Source organism: Botryllus schlosseri, chromosome 4, assembly GCF_051294905.1.
Source record: "Botryllus schlosseri isolate E-star chromosome 4, Bs_hap1, whole genome shotgun sequence".
NCBI classification, from domain to species: domain Eukaryota; kingdom Metazoa; phylum Chordata; class Ascidiacea; order Stolidobranchia; family Styelidae; genus Botryllus; species Botryllus schlosseri.
Genome location: NC_137239.1, coordinates 29,151,358 through 29,166,328, shown reverse-complemented (window position 1 = coordinate 29,166,328; position 14,971 = coordinate 29,151,358). Strand labels below are relative to the sequence as shown.

At 40.0% G+C, this 14,971-nt stretch overlaps 3 protein-coding genes across 3 annotated transcripts in view; all 3 read left to right on the top strand.

Annotated features, from left to right (window-relative positions):
- Positions 1-6,816, top strand: part of LOC145438036 (uncharacterized) — a 122,523-nt gene extending 115,707 nt beyond the window's left edge. Inside the window, exon 7 of the mRNA XM_080315398.1 lies at positions 6,516-6,816. Within this exon, the coding sequence (XP_080171524.1) occupies positions 6,516-6,816 (301 nt within the window). The remainder of the gene's footprint in view (positions 1-6,515) is intronic.
- Positions 4,722-6,040, top strand: LOC145437760 (uncharacterized). Its single transcript, XM_080315053.1, has 5 exons — positions 4,722-4,856; positions 4,910-4,968; positions 5,031-5,117; positions 5,256-5,352; positions 5,919-6,040. Exons 1-5 carry the CDS (start codon positions 4,787-4,789, stop codon positions 6,026-6,028), a joined length of 423 nt encoding a protein of 140 aa, XP_080171179.1. The 5' UTR covers positions 4,722-4,786; the 3' UTR covers positions 6,029-6,040.
- Positions 6,817-13,066: 6,250 nt separating the features above from the next.
- The window catches only part of LOC145437744 (twitchin-like), a 35,888-nt gene continuing 33,983 nt past the window's right edge, over positions 13,067-14,971 (top strand). Inside the window, exon 1 of the mRNA XM_080315031.1 lies at positions 13,067-13,252. Within this exon, the coding sequence (XP_080171157.1) occupies positions 13,153-13,252 (100 nt within the window). The 5' untranslated portion in view covers positions 13,067-13,152. The remainder of the gene's footprint in view (positions 13,253-14,971) is intronic.

Here is a 14,971-nt window from a genome sequence, read left to right as displayed (position 1 = left end):
AGAGACCTTACAGTTGTAAACGATGTGTTGATTCGCCATCGATGAATCCAAAAGAGCCATTGCCTACCCGTTATCACAATCCCAAGGAAAGCTGTAATTGTGGAGGTTTTCCACCAGTAGGGTTGCACTTGAAACAAACGGTGTTTTTAAAAACAAAAAAAAAATGTTTTTTTTAGCTTGTAGAATTATGACATACTTGTGTAAATACTTTCCAAAAATATATGTTGTATGAAACAATAACCACCCGATATAGCCGACGCATATCGATATGGGATGGTCGGAACCCTCAAGATAGTCGGTTCAACAGGGTTGTAACCAAGTCACAAGGCTCCGAATCACAAGTCAATCTCACTTTTATAGTTTTGACTCGAGTCAAGTCGAGTCATTTCAATTCACAACCGAGTCAAGTCAGCGAACAGAGTGCCGAGTCCGAGTCATGGAATTATGACTCGAGTCCGACTCCAAGTCATTGTGTTGACTGCTCGGTTTCCAGTTGAAGTCTTGGTAAACCCACTTTTTATAACTTTGTTTGGTGATATCGAATGGTTCGCATTTATGATATACCAATTTTCCTCACTTTTAGCAGTTTATGGTCGCATTTTCAAGTACCAGTACCAACATACGAAATCCCAACAGTGTGTTGGCTTCGGAATTACAATGAAATGTCGGTCTTGGCCGACTGAGTCTCGAGTCAATGACTTGGTTCGAGTCATGCGTCATGACTCGAGTCCAAGTCGAGTCAATACACAGAATGACTCGAGTCGAGTCCTTTCCGTATTTTGAATAAATGACTCAAGTCAAGTCAAGTCATCAGAAAATCGTGACTCGAGTCGGACTCGAGTCATTACAACCCTGCGATTCAACAGTAATAGTACAGATATTTCGTCAAAGGAGCTATATCATCCCTATATATTGAATTGTCAATGCCAATCGGCTACGACGTCACAATTGGGTATTCGTTAATCACATTTTCAAATATTTGAATAAAATTGTTTTTGTGCCGGGCATAGTTTTTTTTAATTAATGAGTTATAGACATCATGCGAGAGGATGCATCATGACACCGTAAAACTGTCGGGATATAATATTGCAGCTAGCGGACCTTTGACGTGCCACAATTTTATGTAGAATATTTTAAAATATAGTCGTGATAAGTATAGGCTATTATTACTGTCATTGCCAAAGTCAAATTAAATCAGCGTTAGATTTTGCCTTCGATTATTATTGGACATATCAATAACATCTTAGATATAGGCCTAAATATTATTATTGAGCCATAGTAATAGCATTTCTTCTTAACCTTTTTAGCGACCGTAACCATCGTACTTCAATGAGATTTCTCGAAGCCCCTGTCCAATGTCCATTTTCAACATAATATCTGATAGTATCGGAAAGCCCATTCACATAAAATCGCGCGTAGCGCGGAGACTATTTTCCAATTGAATAAATTGGCCAAGAAGATATTCCACCGCATATAGGCCTAATTCCACAATGCATTTCGTACACCCTGATGTGGTGCTTCGTACCCCGAAGGGATCTACGGACCCTGCATGGTTAAGATCGAACCCCTGGAACAGAAATGTCCAGTCGGCGAAGAATTCATCGGTATTACAGCTGTAGAGCGTCCTACTACCTTACTCGCCACCGATAATAACATGGATAAAGAGACGAAACAACACCCAGCATGTAACCAACTACCGAGCGAGGTAGTGTAATGGTTATGCGCCCGGCTTTTCGATCGGTAGGTCGTGGGTTCGATCTCCGGCCGGGTCGTATCAAAGACTCGAAAATTGGTATCCGCAGCTTTCCTGCTAGGCGCTCAGCAATCACGGACAGCACGGAGGAGAAAAAAACAAGGGCGCAGACTAGAGGGCCTTATCGCAACAAAGCATCTCGATGGTGCAGGCGAAAAAGAATATCATATCTCTCTCTCTCTATAGCCTACGTCGCGGGGGTCACAGAATGCCAATGGTTGCCATACTGACCTGATTAGATAGCTACCCTACGCAACGCAAGCTACGACCTTTTGATACAGGACTACAGCTTCATAGATTGTTGTATCCGTAGGGTTATCATGTCGACGTTCGGAGTCGCAAGTACTTATTCTCTGATTTTAACGTTTGATTCAACTCATTTTTATTCAATCACCCAGTCAATCCAAAATCGAGTAATTTTACGAGAAAGTCGCACCATAGAGTCGTATATGGTGTGGACACAGCGAGAGCGAACGCTGCATTTGGGTTACGTCATACATTCTTCCATACATCAAATCACAATTTTCAGTCACGAATCATCAACGGTTCATGTTTTATTATCATGTACCAGAAATGTGACATAATAGCTGATCTTCTGCCGCATGGTAGCTTTTAAAACTAATGTGACAGTGAAGTTTGTTGAGATTGCGGTGATTTTTATAGTAGTTTTAGGGTGAAATTTAAGTTCTTATATCTAAAAAAAAAATATGGCACTTGAATATATTGTTGAATAGTTGAAATTTCAGAATGCCGTCGCGGGCCGCACAAAATGCTCTCGCGGTCCGCGTGTTTGAGACCTCCGGTCTATACCAATGTGGGTGTCTGATTTCAAAGATTACTCCAAGTCGTATCGACACCTTCCTATCTTTTCATTGTATCGCCATTTTGTGGTCTATTGAAAAGATAAAATAGAACCCTTGTGACCATTATATATTAGTAGTGGACTTTAAACTGAAACAATATCCACTAAAAACAACAGTATGGTCTTGCCAGGCCCTCCAGCGGTCAGAACGTCAATGTACGCTATAGTATCCGGTACAACTTATCCATATCGCTCATCGGACACTGGGATGGAAAAGGAAACAATCTCTTGAATGCGATGTAGCAACACAAACCCACCTCTCCGCACACTCCGCATATGTCAGTTTTCAGGTTTTGACGGTCGATGAAAGCCAATTTGTGACATGCTTTTCACTACTCACGGCAGTGGTTTTCAAAGACAGCAGAGAATTAAACTTCTACTTGAAGTAGTTTTGGGCTGCTTCGAAAAGCACTACTTCCACTTCTACTAGACTAGCATTCTTGAATACTTTCACCACCTTTACATGTCGCAGACTAGAGACGACCGACTCTTTTGTTGTATCATAGCAACCGACAATTTTCAACAAAAGGCTGAGATCTCGATGGTTATTCGTCATTGGTTTGCGTCATTGTCACGTAATTGTCTGGTTTTGTATCGAACAATGCAATCTTTAAACATGGTAATCTCTTACGTGTATGTCATAAACGGCCGGTAATACCTACTCAATGAACTGACATCACTTGATATCCGCACTAAGGCTGAGAACACGGAACTAAGAAAGGCATTGCATTTTTGACTCAGCTCAAGTCGGTCACATAAGTTGTGATCCTATACAATATACATTCATCTACTACCACCTACCATCAGAGGTGGTCAGTAACGAAGTACTTCTATACTTTTTCGAAGTACTCAAGTAGTTTCCCTCTACTTCTGGTACTTACTCAAGTAGATCTGATTTTCGCTACTTCTACTTCTACTTCGTAATATTTTGTGATCTACTTACTTACTTTTCGCTATTTTCAGTTTGTCAAGTAGAAGTAGTTTAATCCTCTAATCAGGATGATATCCGGAGGAATTTCGGGGCTGTTGTCACGGAGTATCAACATTTAATTTTCATAAAAGTTGAGTAAAGTCCAGAATTTTCGTCGCGCTTCGCGCTCTGTGGATACGGAGTAACCTGTATGAATTCACGAAAGCATCGGTGAATATAATTTAAGTAGCGGGTTGACGTGGTTCCGTTCACAACGCATTGTCGCCCTTCGCCCATATGAAATATTTCATCACAGTATATATGGCTCATCATAACGTTTGAAACTGATGTTTTGCTATCTAACATTTACTTATCATATCGTAATCTAGCAGTCCATGGCGTGTCCAAATCTAGGAAAGTGGACTCTGACTTCTTTTTAGTTTTAGTGCTGTTTTAGCATACCATCTTTGAAAATGTCTGACTGAAGACATGAAATACATTTTCCGCTTTAGAAGTAGTATTTATATTTCACTTTCAATTCCCAGTTTCATATACTTTGAGTTCTAATTAATATCAGTTATTTTGTCTGGATAACATACATGTTGAAGTATAAAAGCAAGTGTCGTCATGACTTTAATTTCCGGAAATAAAGCTACACAATATGGCATTTTTACGATCCCCCATATTTTTATTAATGCTTATACTAATCGCGCAAAGTGTTTACACCGTATCTTATACAACTCCATATTACTCTTTGACTAAACTAGGGGCTTTATAATATGGGGGAGTGCGCCATACCCTGATATTTTTTTAAAACGTGCTGTTCGAGTAAACAGAGGATTAGAATCGCATTTCCATATCAATACTATCATTTGCATTCCATGATGCGGACGAATGCTTATGATGTCGAACATTGGATACCGCCTGGTATGCGTCAATATGAATCAAGCTCGGCACCTTTCGCATATAGGTCAATTTGCACCTTTTGACAATCCATGCGAACGAATTACGCTCGTTTTCATAACTACTTACTTACTTGAGTAGATTTAAAGTCAGTAAATTCTACTTCTACTTCAAGTAGTTTTAGGTTGCTTATGGAAGAAGTACTTCTACTCGTACTTGAGTAGGTTTTTTCGTCGCTACTTCTACTTCTACTTGAGTAGCTTTCTTGACTACTTTGACCACCTCTGCCTACCATCCTATCAAGTTCAATAGGATACACAACGTCCTGGCTGCCGATACTATAAATGGCAAATTCATTATGAAAATGTCGCTGCTAAAGATTTGGATTCTTTTCATGTGCGGATTCGCGATCTATCTCCGTTCGTCAGGTACGAAGAAATTCCGTTCCAATTTCAATCGCATTATATTTTCTCTTTTACAGCGCAACTTTGCGTGAGAAGATTCGTCAACGGCAAATGGATCTCGAAGGGGGATTGTGGTGTCGGTATACGAGTAGATTGAAGTCACCTCTGAAGGTTCTATTATGCGTACTTTTCATTAAGGGCCCTGGAAGGATGTCGGAGATGCAGAAGGTACTTCAACTTAGAGCAGAAGATGAGAAGAAACCGATTGCAGATAAGAAATGGACTGTGAGTAGAATGTCAAATCTTTCTTATGCAACGCCATGAGCCAACTTGCTTAAATGGTGAACCGAACTTCAAACTTGGAAATAAAGTCTGATTCGTGGCATTTCTAACACTTTGATTATTTGCTAAATTCCATCGCAGGTTTTCCAGCGACGAAAAAGCGGAAACGTGGATTTTTACCGAGGTTGGGATGATTACAGAAAAGGATTCGGGGATTGTGAAGGAGATTTGTGGCTTGGTAGGAAGATTTTGATTTGATTCCCTCAAGTTGTAGGATTTCATCGATCCTATCTTCTCACCTTTGTGCAAGTGATAAGCTGCCGAGGGCAGCATAGCGAGAAAAACTAATAGTTCGCCCGTCAGGTCGTTTATGTTTTAGACACACATCGGCTACATATATATTTAGGATATATATATTGACATTGTTGGTAGGAATTTAGTAAACAAGACATTCTGATGCTTTATGAAGGATCTTCCTCCGTAAGCTGTCATAGAGGGACTTGACCCTATACCGACAAGAAATCAAAGGTTGGGTGTTTTATCATGTAACATAAAATCCGGGAATATATAGGATTAAGTGTCCTAATGGGAGATAAAGTATAAATGAAGATAAAGGAATGATAAGGAAAGCTGAATAAGTAAGTAAGTAAGTAAGTAAGTAAGTAAGTAAGTAAGTAAGTAAGTAAGTAAGTAATTAAAGTAGGTAAGTAAGTAAGTAATTAAAGTAGGTAAGTATAAGTAGTAAAGCTGATTCTGACAAAGTAGATTGATTCATTCCATTAATGTCGTCACGTTTGTCTCCAGGGCTCGAGGAATTGCATAACATGACAAAGGAAGGAGATATGGCATTGGAAATCAACATGATCACAAAAGATAAAGGAATGCATTGGGTGGCAAAATACAGGCAAGCTTGAAGCAACGGTTCTCGTGACCCAATATCAAGTTACCGCTGATGACGATAACGGCCGAAACATCGTCGAAAACGTCAAAATTGAGTAACGGCAGACTTTTCAATGAGCCCAGCCTATTCATTCGTAGCCAATAGTGGTAGAATAAGCTAAGTATTAACCATAGATATAACAGCTACGTGAAAGTAAAACAGCATAAAACATGAAATAATCTGAGTAAGAGGGACATGACTCAGTCAAAAGCAACTCTAACTTAATTCGCATCTTATTTATCAATATTGCGTAATCGTTTTTTAACGCTTCGAGCGTTTTTTATTATTATTTCGAAATCAAAAATCAATTACATCGTTCCCAATTTATGTTTTGAAAACATTATTTATGATGGCGTTCGAAAAATCCGGAACGAATGACGTGATGTGATCCTCAGTTGAGTCGTCTTTGTGACAACATCCGATACCGACGACACAATTATAATTACAATTACAATTCCCAGCTCGTTCCGTATCGGACCCGGATCCGACAACTACAGACTGCACGTATCCGGATTCTCCGGGAATGCAACCGGAGATGGTCTCGCATACAGCAACAATCGTCCATTCTCAACGAAAGACGCGGACCGCGATGATTCGCTTGACAATTGCGCTTCTCTCCGCGAAGGAGCCTGGTGGTATGGCGACTGCAGCACCAGCAATCTGAATGGAAACTTCAACAAAACAGGCTACAGAGGAATTTGGTGGCTGAGTAACTCCAACCGCATGCGACTCTCGGAGATGAAGTTCCGCAGAAAATTATGAAAAAGCAAAATACGAACACAATGGAATGAAAAGAGGGATCGATTTCAAACATGTGACGTGACTCAAAAACACAATATCAGGATGGTCATTAAAGAACGAATTTTGGAAAGTTCTTGGTCTGACGCACCACTAAACATTAATGAACATGAATAAAATATTACGGTGCTTTTTAACCTAAAGTAACACTTATGCCTCTTAATTCGAAGGCGTCTGGTAGTTCCCTCGTGCGTGATGTTTGAATCGTCGTGATCGGAATGAAAATTCGCGAAAGTATAATAATATTAAAATAATATATAATGTGTTAGCATGGTCAGTAAAGAAGTGCTTCTAATGTAACAATACGTTTGGTAATATCACCAATTTATATCTGACGCGGTGCGACTGCCGATTAAATCACGAAATATTCTGTGACTAAGATCGTACATGTTGCATGGGTAAATTGCTTCATGTCCTTCAAATAATAGCAGTCTTTGCTATGCTGTTACTGTTTCTCGCTACGCTTGCGACATGATGGATTGAGGCATAAATCATTCAATTATATTTCGGATCAATAGTGGTTTTATTTTAGCAACACCGTTATTTGAAAACAACATAATTGGCAAAACTACGATAATTGGCCGTTTTAATACAGTTAAAAACCGCTAAAACAGTTGCTCTAATGGCGATATAAGTTGGCGCATTTCTATGCTTCCTTTGCTTTAGCCGTAATCTGGCGTTAGTCCAGCGTACAAGCGTTGCGAAGAATATACAAGAGATTAACCATAGAGGCGGACGTTGGAATTTAGTTCAATATCACCAAATCGTGATACGGGTTTATTTTCTGGACGCCGGGGAATTTATGAGTCAGAAGTGATAACAGCACTGCTGTGACCATGGACATTTGATTATATTTTTGTGTAACTATCATATTCTTCATTTAACCAACGGTTTCTTACTGGCGTTTTCGGTTCTGTGAATAACCAATATTTTGATAAAACTCTGAATTCAAAGTGCAATTATTACTTTCTCGACAATGTCACCAACATGATCTTAATGGTGAGTATAGTGTGAAACTACAACACCACTGTCGGTAGCCCGCGAGAACCAATGAGTCGCCCGCGGTCGAAGTATAAAATATTCAAATGAGAGATTTGAAAGTCGAAGCGGAGATGGGTTTCATATGAGCAGCAGTTGAACATCGTTCAGTCGACCCTAAGGAACCTGTTAACGCAGTTTTTGATCGGGGTGTTGCTCGTCTTCGCCCACGCGTAGGCTTAACGGGAATCCAGTTAATATTCCCGAGTTTCGAAGAGGAGATTGGCGCTACGACGCGCAGTGCAGCGAAGGCACTGAGCCCGTAGATGCTAATGTGAGGCCAGGTGAGTGAGAGTTTTCTGTTCTTGGTAAAGGACGGAATCCATGCCAAGTGCTCTGAATGTCTAAGTGAATAAATCCAATGAGCATGGATAAACGGCGGGAGTAACTGGTAGCCCGTCGCATTAATCAGTACCCAAGAAGTAGTCCTTGGTTTCAAAAAGGTTGTTGACCCCTGTGTTATAGGGGTTCCATGTGTCCTTTTTTCAAGAAAAGAAAATTGTCTTCGGAGGTCGCCAAGATGAAGATATGGCCAGAGGGGGTCAAAGTAGTCAAGAAGGCTACTCAAGTAGAAATAGAAATAGCGACGCCAAAATCTACTCATGTACGAGTGAAAGTCTTCTTTTTAAAAGTAACCTAAAACTACTTGAAGTAGAAGTAGAATTTCCTAGCTTGAAATCTACTCAAGTAAGTAAGTAAGTAGTTTTGAAAACGGTCATAATACGTTCGCATGGACTGTCAAAAGCTGCAAAGCGAGCTATACGGAAGGTGCAGATTCATATTGATGCATCACATGAGGTATCAATTTCCGGGAGCATGAGCATTCGTCCGCATCATGGGATGCAAATGATAGTATCGCTATGGAAATCGCTATGAACGCTAATCATTGTTTACCCGACGACCCCGTTTTAAAAAACGCCATGGTGCGAAGCCCTCACCCATATTATAAGGCTCATAGTTTAGTCGAAGAGCAATACCAATAAGCTGTATCAGATGTTACGGTGTTAAGACTTTGCGAGATTAGTATATGTGAATAAAAGATAGCCTATAACTGATACGTAAAAATGCCATGCCATAGTGTAATTTTATTTTCGGAAAATGGAGGCATTACTACACTAGCTTTTAAACCTCAGCATGTAAGTTCTTCATGCAGATCCAGATAAAGGAACTGAAACTAATTAGAACTAAAACTAATTATACTGCGAATTAAAAGAGAAATACTAACACTACTTTTGAAAAGCGGAAAATGTGTTACATGTCTCTTGTTCAGATCGCTTCAACAGTACACTGCTAAAACAGGTATCACGCTCAAAAAGTCAGAGACCACTTCTCCAGGCTAGGACACGCCATGCTGGGCTGCTAGATTAAGATATGATCGGTAAATGCTTGATTGTGAAACTACCAGTTTCAAACGTTATGATGGGTCATATTTGTTGTGAGGAACTATTTCAGATGGGCGACAATGCGGTGTGAGTAAAGGGAGCCACGCTACAGCTAACTAAATTGTAGCCTATTCGCCAATACTTTCGTGAATACATACTTGTCACTCCATATCTACTCTGCGCGAAGCGTGATGAAACTTCTGGGCTTTACTGGACTTTTATGAAAACTAAATGTTAGTACTCCATGAAAACAGCCCCGAAATTCCTCGGCCTCTCTTTCGAATTGGAGGATTACACTACTTCTACTTGACAAACTGAAAATAGCGAAAATTAAGTAAGTAGATCACAAAGTATTACGAAATAGAAGTTGCGAAAATGAGATTTACCTGAGTAAGTACCACAAGTAGTGAAAAACTACTTGACTTCGAAAAAGTAGAAGTACTTCGTTACTGACCACCTCTGGATATGGCCTATACTCTTTTTTCGCATGTCTTCTTAGACAGCGATGACCAAATACACAGCCCACTCTCGGATACCAGGTTTTTCGACCGTCATTTTGCGTTGCTTTAACTAAAAAAGTAAAAGGAAAAAATGTCAACCCTCCCGCCTGTCTGCCCGATCCGACTAATCCGTTCAAATTTACTGTTTTTGTCTGTTTCTGTAACTTTTTGCACTGTAACTATACCTAACTTACCGCCAAACAAAAGATGTCATCATTTACGGGTTTGACAATATGGTAAGCATTATATATAAATATGAAATACACAATATTTTGTTCTTCCTGTTATTTTTCGAAATTTCGACTGGCTAATATAATACATGCATGCCTACATAAATACAATTATCTTCACATGATGAGTAAACCGACCGTAACCTTATCCGAGGCGAAAGTGGTCACTAGTCAGCTCTACAGAGACCAATAGCAGACCGAGCTCAGTGCGGAGGAGAGAGGGTACCACTACCGGATGTTCCGACCATCTATCAACAGCAGCGCCAGATTCCTACCCAAATCGCCTCGTTGAGCGAATCCTGTTTCGCCTCCTAACCGGACACTGTCGCCCGGCGGCACATCTGTTCAAAATTAGCTGCGTGCACTCCCCACTGTGTAACGTGTGTTATGTCCCCGACATGGTTGGCCACATACTGGTGCATTGCAAAAAATATGAGTTTCACCGGTCATTTCTTGCCGACGCATATACCACGCTCAATATACCGCTTACTTGAACTAACTTACTTAGGCTACTTAGCCGCAATTATTTACCCCAGTTGCCGAGTTTATTATTTCATGTAACCTGTATATATAGTTTGAAATTTATGATAAATCTAAATGTCCAATGGCATGGAAACCTGATATTAGATGACATATTTTGTCCGTGGCGCACAAGGCCGGAAACGGCGACACGCACCACTTAAAACCCCTGATTAATAATAATAATAATAAAGACACGACGAATAAAAAAATGCACCATGAAAAACTATGAATCATGATGTGGGATTCGAGTCATTATACCCTTTAAATTGACACTTCTGAACCCATACTAATCATTTTCAAGAACTTGTTTACGGTCGTGTTACTATGACGCACTTGAAGTTAATCTGACAATCAGGAGAAGGTACGATATGACGCCATGGCTGTCCTTGCGTTTTTGAAACCTCTGGTGGATTGCAAAAATTCCGAATGACGAAAAGAACTATGACGTGAATATGAGCATTTCGCAAAGAACTTTTGAGTATGTAGCGAGCAAACCGACTATGCCTGATAAATTGGCGGGAGCTTTCAGCATCTCTGAATCCATGGTAATGGATGCTGGAAATTTTAAAAAGATTGACTTTTACCACTACTGAGGCTGTCATAGTTATATTTAGACAAATCCCGGTAGAATTGGCGGCATCATCCATCTGTTCGAATTCCTTCGTGCCGACGATGATGCGCACGAGACAGCCGTGATGTCTTCTGTGACTTGTAGCGCATAGTTTGGTGTGGATTTTGGAGATGAAATTTGTGTCGAATAATTCGTTTTGTAGCGCGCATTCTGCGGACGAAATAACCCAACACTTTCAGGGTAAATTATCAGAAAAAAAAGAGTTTTAAACTGTACAAGCCGGTAAAACTAATCGCAGTTAGCATTCGAATTCGCATTGTTGATTTGCGCAATTGTAATATATCATTTATGCAGAAAAAGAGAGTAGTATAGTTATTCCCGATCTTAGTATTTGGTGACCGAAAGAATATTTAATCTTCACGTGTCCACGACGCGGTGAAACCGTGCGACTGCTGGGGTTCTGGTTTAAATCATTTTGCCCTTGATTAAAATCGATTTTAATCAATTAAATAATTCAAATCATGATTTTTTTGTTTTTTTTACTTATAATAACAGCAACACCAACAAAAGAAAATGGGATGAATGACGACCATGTCAATCAAGGTGATGAAGAATAACGCTTACACTTTAATAATGGGGGGCAGTGAATTATCATCCAGATAGCTGAAAACGTTCAACCTATATGTGGTAATGACAGCTGAAAACCTATGTGATAATGATGGGTCGCGCGAATCATTACTGATCGGTTCTAGTAGCGAGAGAGAGAGAGAGTCATTATTTTCATCCAACCGAAATACACAACAAACGGCAGTGATGGCGGTACAGAAAATATGCGTGCACAGTATTCGGTATTAGATAGGAATGATCTATAAGACCGTGAAGGTCATCTAGTCTGATCACACCAGCATCAAACAGGTACACTTGACTCTGAACAGTCTGACTGTAAAAAATGTTTAGTTAAGAAAGGAAAATAGAAGAAAAATTAAACGATGGTAGCAAATGATCAATGAAGCAATGTCTGGGCGAGGTAGGGCAACAGTGTTAGTGTAACGACAAGAGGTGTTCAAGTAGGGCTTTTTCGAATCTATTATAAGGCAATTCACGGATATGTGGTGGTAATGCATTCCAAATGATAGGTCCAGAGTAGTCGATAGATCTCTTAGTTAGCGAGGAAACATGTTGAGTCTAATCGGGACCATCCATAATAGTTGTATTCATCTTGATCGATGGAGTGGTTTCTGCCAGAAAACTGGATCAGAGATAAGGGATATTTTCAAATTCGATAGAGACTCCCGATTGCGCTTCGCTTGCTGTATCCCAACAGTGCCTTGGAAATATCAGCAGCATGTTCCAGACAACAAACCAGTATTCAATAGCAAAACGCTAACATATTGTATGACTATCGCTCTTTGTTCTTTTCCCATCTGTCCGTCAAATAGCTGAACTATACCGGTGCCGGTGACGAGATGTTATCTCCGGTTTATATAAAATGCACATGATTGTCCGATAATAATACCCACATTCACGCATCTCGTCCAAAAATTTGAAAAAACCAAAAAAATCAATAAAATCAAAATGGTAAAATTAAAATCAAAAATCAACGAAAAAAACCTGATTTAAATCACACTGATTTAAATCAGCCTGATTTAAACCAGAACCCTAGCCGACTGCGTTAACTAGGTCTACTGCTTTGCGTAGATCCGGGGATTTTCATTCTATAGATAGAAGCAGCGATGAGCCAAGCGTTTTGGATTTAGAAGGGCATAGAATAGCACAGAGACCATCCTATCGACCCCTTGAGTCTACATAGGTTGTGATCAGCTCAAATTGCGACCACGACAAACAAATTGAGGCGCAGCTTCACAAAGTGCTTCTTACCAACGAAGCATAGCCTATAAATTGACTTATCAACCTCTAGGCTGTATATTTATTGCGACTGCATATATAATATAGATATTTGTTCATCTGCTGGCAATTTAACGAAGTTTCTCTCGATGATAAAGGTTTGCTTGATTTGACATCGCTAAAATAATAGCGTTGCTTTGCATGGGGGAAATATGAGTAAAATCTCAAAGAAAGAATTCAAGCAACCAAATGAGGAGGGGCATTGTTTGCCGGAGTTCAAGCTCGAACCATCAGATGCCGAAGGTCTTGAAGGTACGATTCTAATAAGCAAAGAAGCATAATACTGGTTAATTAGATTTGGTAGCCTATACTATTTAGTATTGACATTTATATTTAAGCGGGACTGCAAAACTATGCATTTTTGCCTGTATTCTAAAGTTTTGAATTTTATATTTTTCCACTTTCCCACCTTGACTAAAATAGGTCACCAGCCTAATTTAAGGCTACATTGTTATCGTTTCGTACTGGAAGCGGTCGATATCAGCCGTTCTCTTTTGATGTCCTACTGATAAGAACATGAACTGGTACGCTATCTCGATCCGCGTTCTACCCCATATATATGCCTCGCTATCACAATTGATGTAATGGTTGAACATTTGAACAATGAAAATGAACAACCCTGCCCAGTGGCGTAACCAATGGGAGCGTCGTTGGTTACGTTATCTTCATTTACTATGTCACAATATAGATCTGTTGCATTACATATAATAGTTAAAAAATATCATCCCCACCCACCAATTTTTACCCGCGCTTCCTAAATCGTAGGCCTAGCTACGCCTATGTGCCATTGTGCCCCTACTATTAGATAGCTGGCCTACGAAGAAAACTTGGACAACTAGATAATTCTAATTCTTTAATTAGAATGATGCTGGAAATCTAATTTTACTCTGCTCTGTGGAATGTTTCTGTAGGTTACTCTCATTATAGCCTAATGCTAATCTAATTTCGTATTTTCCTGAAAACGCTACAGGAGAACTTTTCATGCAAAACGAGCCAAGCTTGGTGCACACAGACATTTGCGCGTGTTTATGAGAATGAAAAGCGATTTGCTATGAACTGGACTTAATTATTGTTGCATTTCTAATTCCAATTCCAATCTAATTTGGAAAAGCTGTTGCCTATATCTCATCACGTGACAGCGGAATTCTATGTATTATTGTATAGTGCAGTGCTTTTCAACCTTTTTGAGCTTCATTCGCACTTTTTTTGTAAAATAAATTTCATTCGCACCAGCTAACCGAATATTGATATACAAAAAGAAGACCAAAATACAACATTTATTTGCTCAGATGTGCAACAAATTGGCTACTATGTATCTTAAGCTATCAAGTGTCTCATGAAAAATGCTACTATTTTCGCTCGTTTTGATTTCAGCTATTTCACTAAAACCCGCCTTCTACTAGTTAACTAGTGCTTGGATGGTCAGGTCTTAAAGCAGGGGTCACCAACACGCGGCCGGCGGGTCGCATGAGGCCCGCGATGTCATATTTTGCGGCCCGGGATCTGTTTTCAGAAGAACGCCCAGTACTTAAATTCATTTCTGTTTAAAAATAGTGTCGACGTTGTTCAAAATGTGCTATTCTCCCTTTAGAAACGCGAACCGCCCTCCTTAAACGTGAAACCCCATCCTTTTGAAATGGCCCTTCAGACCCTAATACTCGGTTGCAATTCAATAAGTCGTATTATCAGTGTTGCGCGCGGCCAAATAACGGAAGGCGTGATACCAATTAGCGAGATTCGTCATTGCGCATTGCACTGCAAATGTACGTGACACGAGCGACACGATCTTCCGCTGAGATGATTGCGAAATCCGGTCATTTACTGCCGCGCGCTCGGCAATCGTTGCTAGCCTGATCTATCGCGTCTCCAACAGGCCTAGTTCCGCTGGCTTGAATAATCACATCTGCAGTTGGCCGTGTGTGCACGATATCATCGCTGGTCTACACAATCGCATCTGCATTGGCTTGGTGC

Bases quoted from the DNA above. Each gene is read 5' to 3' on its own strand.
- LOC145437760 (XM_080315053.1), top strand. From the start codon at position 4,787: ATGAAAATGTCGCTGCTAAAGATTTGGATTCTTTTCATGTGCGGATTC. The intron at 4,969-5,030 runs GTCGGTATACGA...CTTTTCATTAAG, and splicing joins TCTCGAAGGGGGATTGTGGT to GGCCCTGGAAGGATGTCGGA. The intron at 5,353-5,918 runs GTAGGAAGATTT...GTTTGTCTCCAG, and splicing joins TGAAGGAGATTTGTGGCTTG to GGCTCGAGGAATTGCATAAC.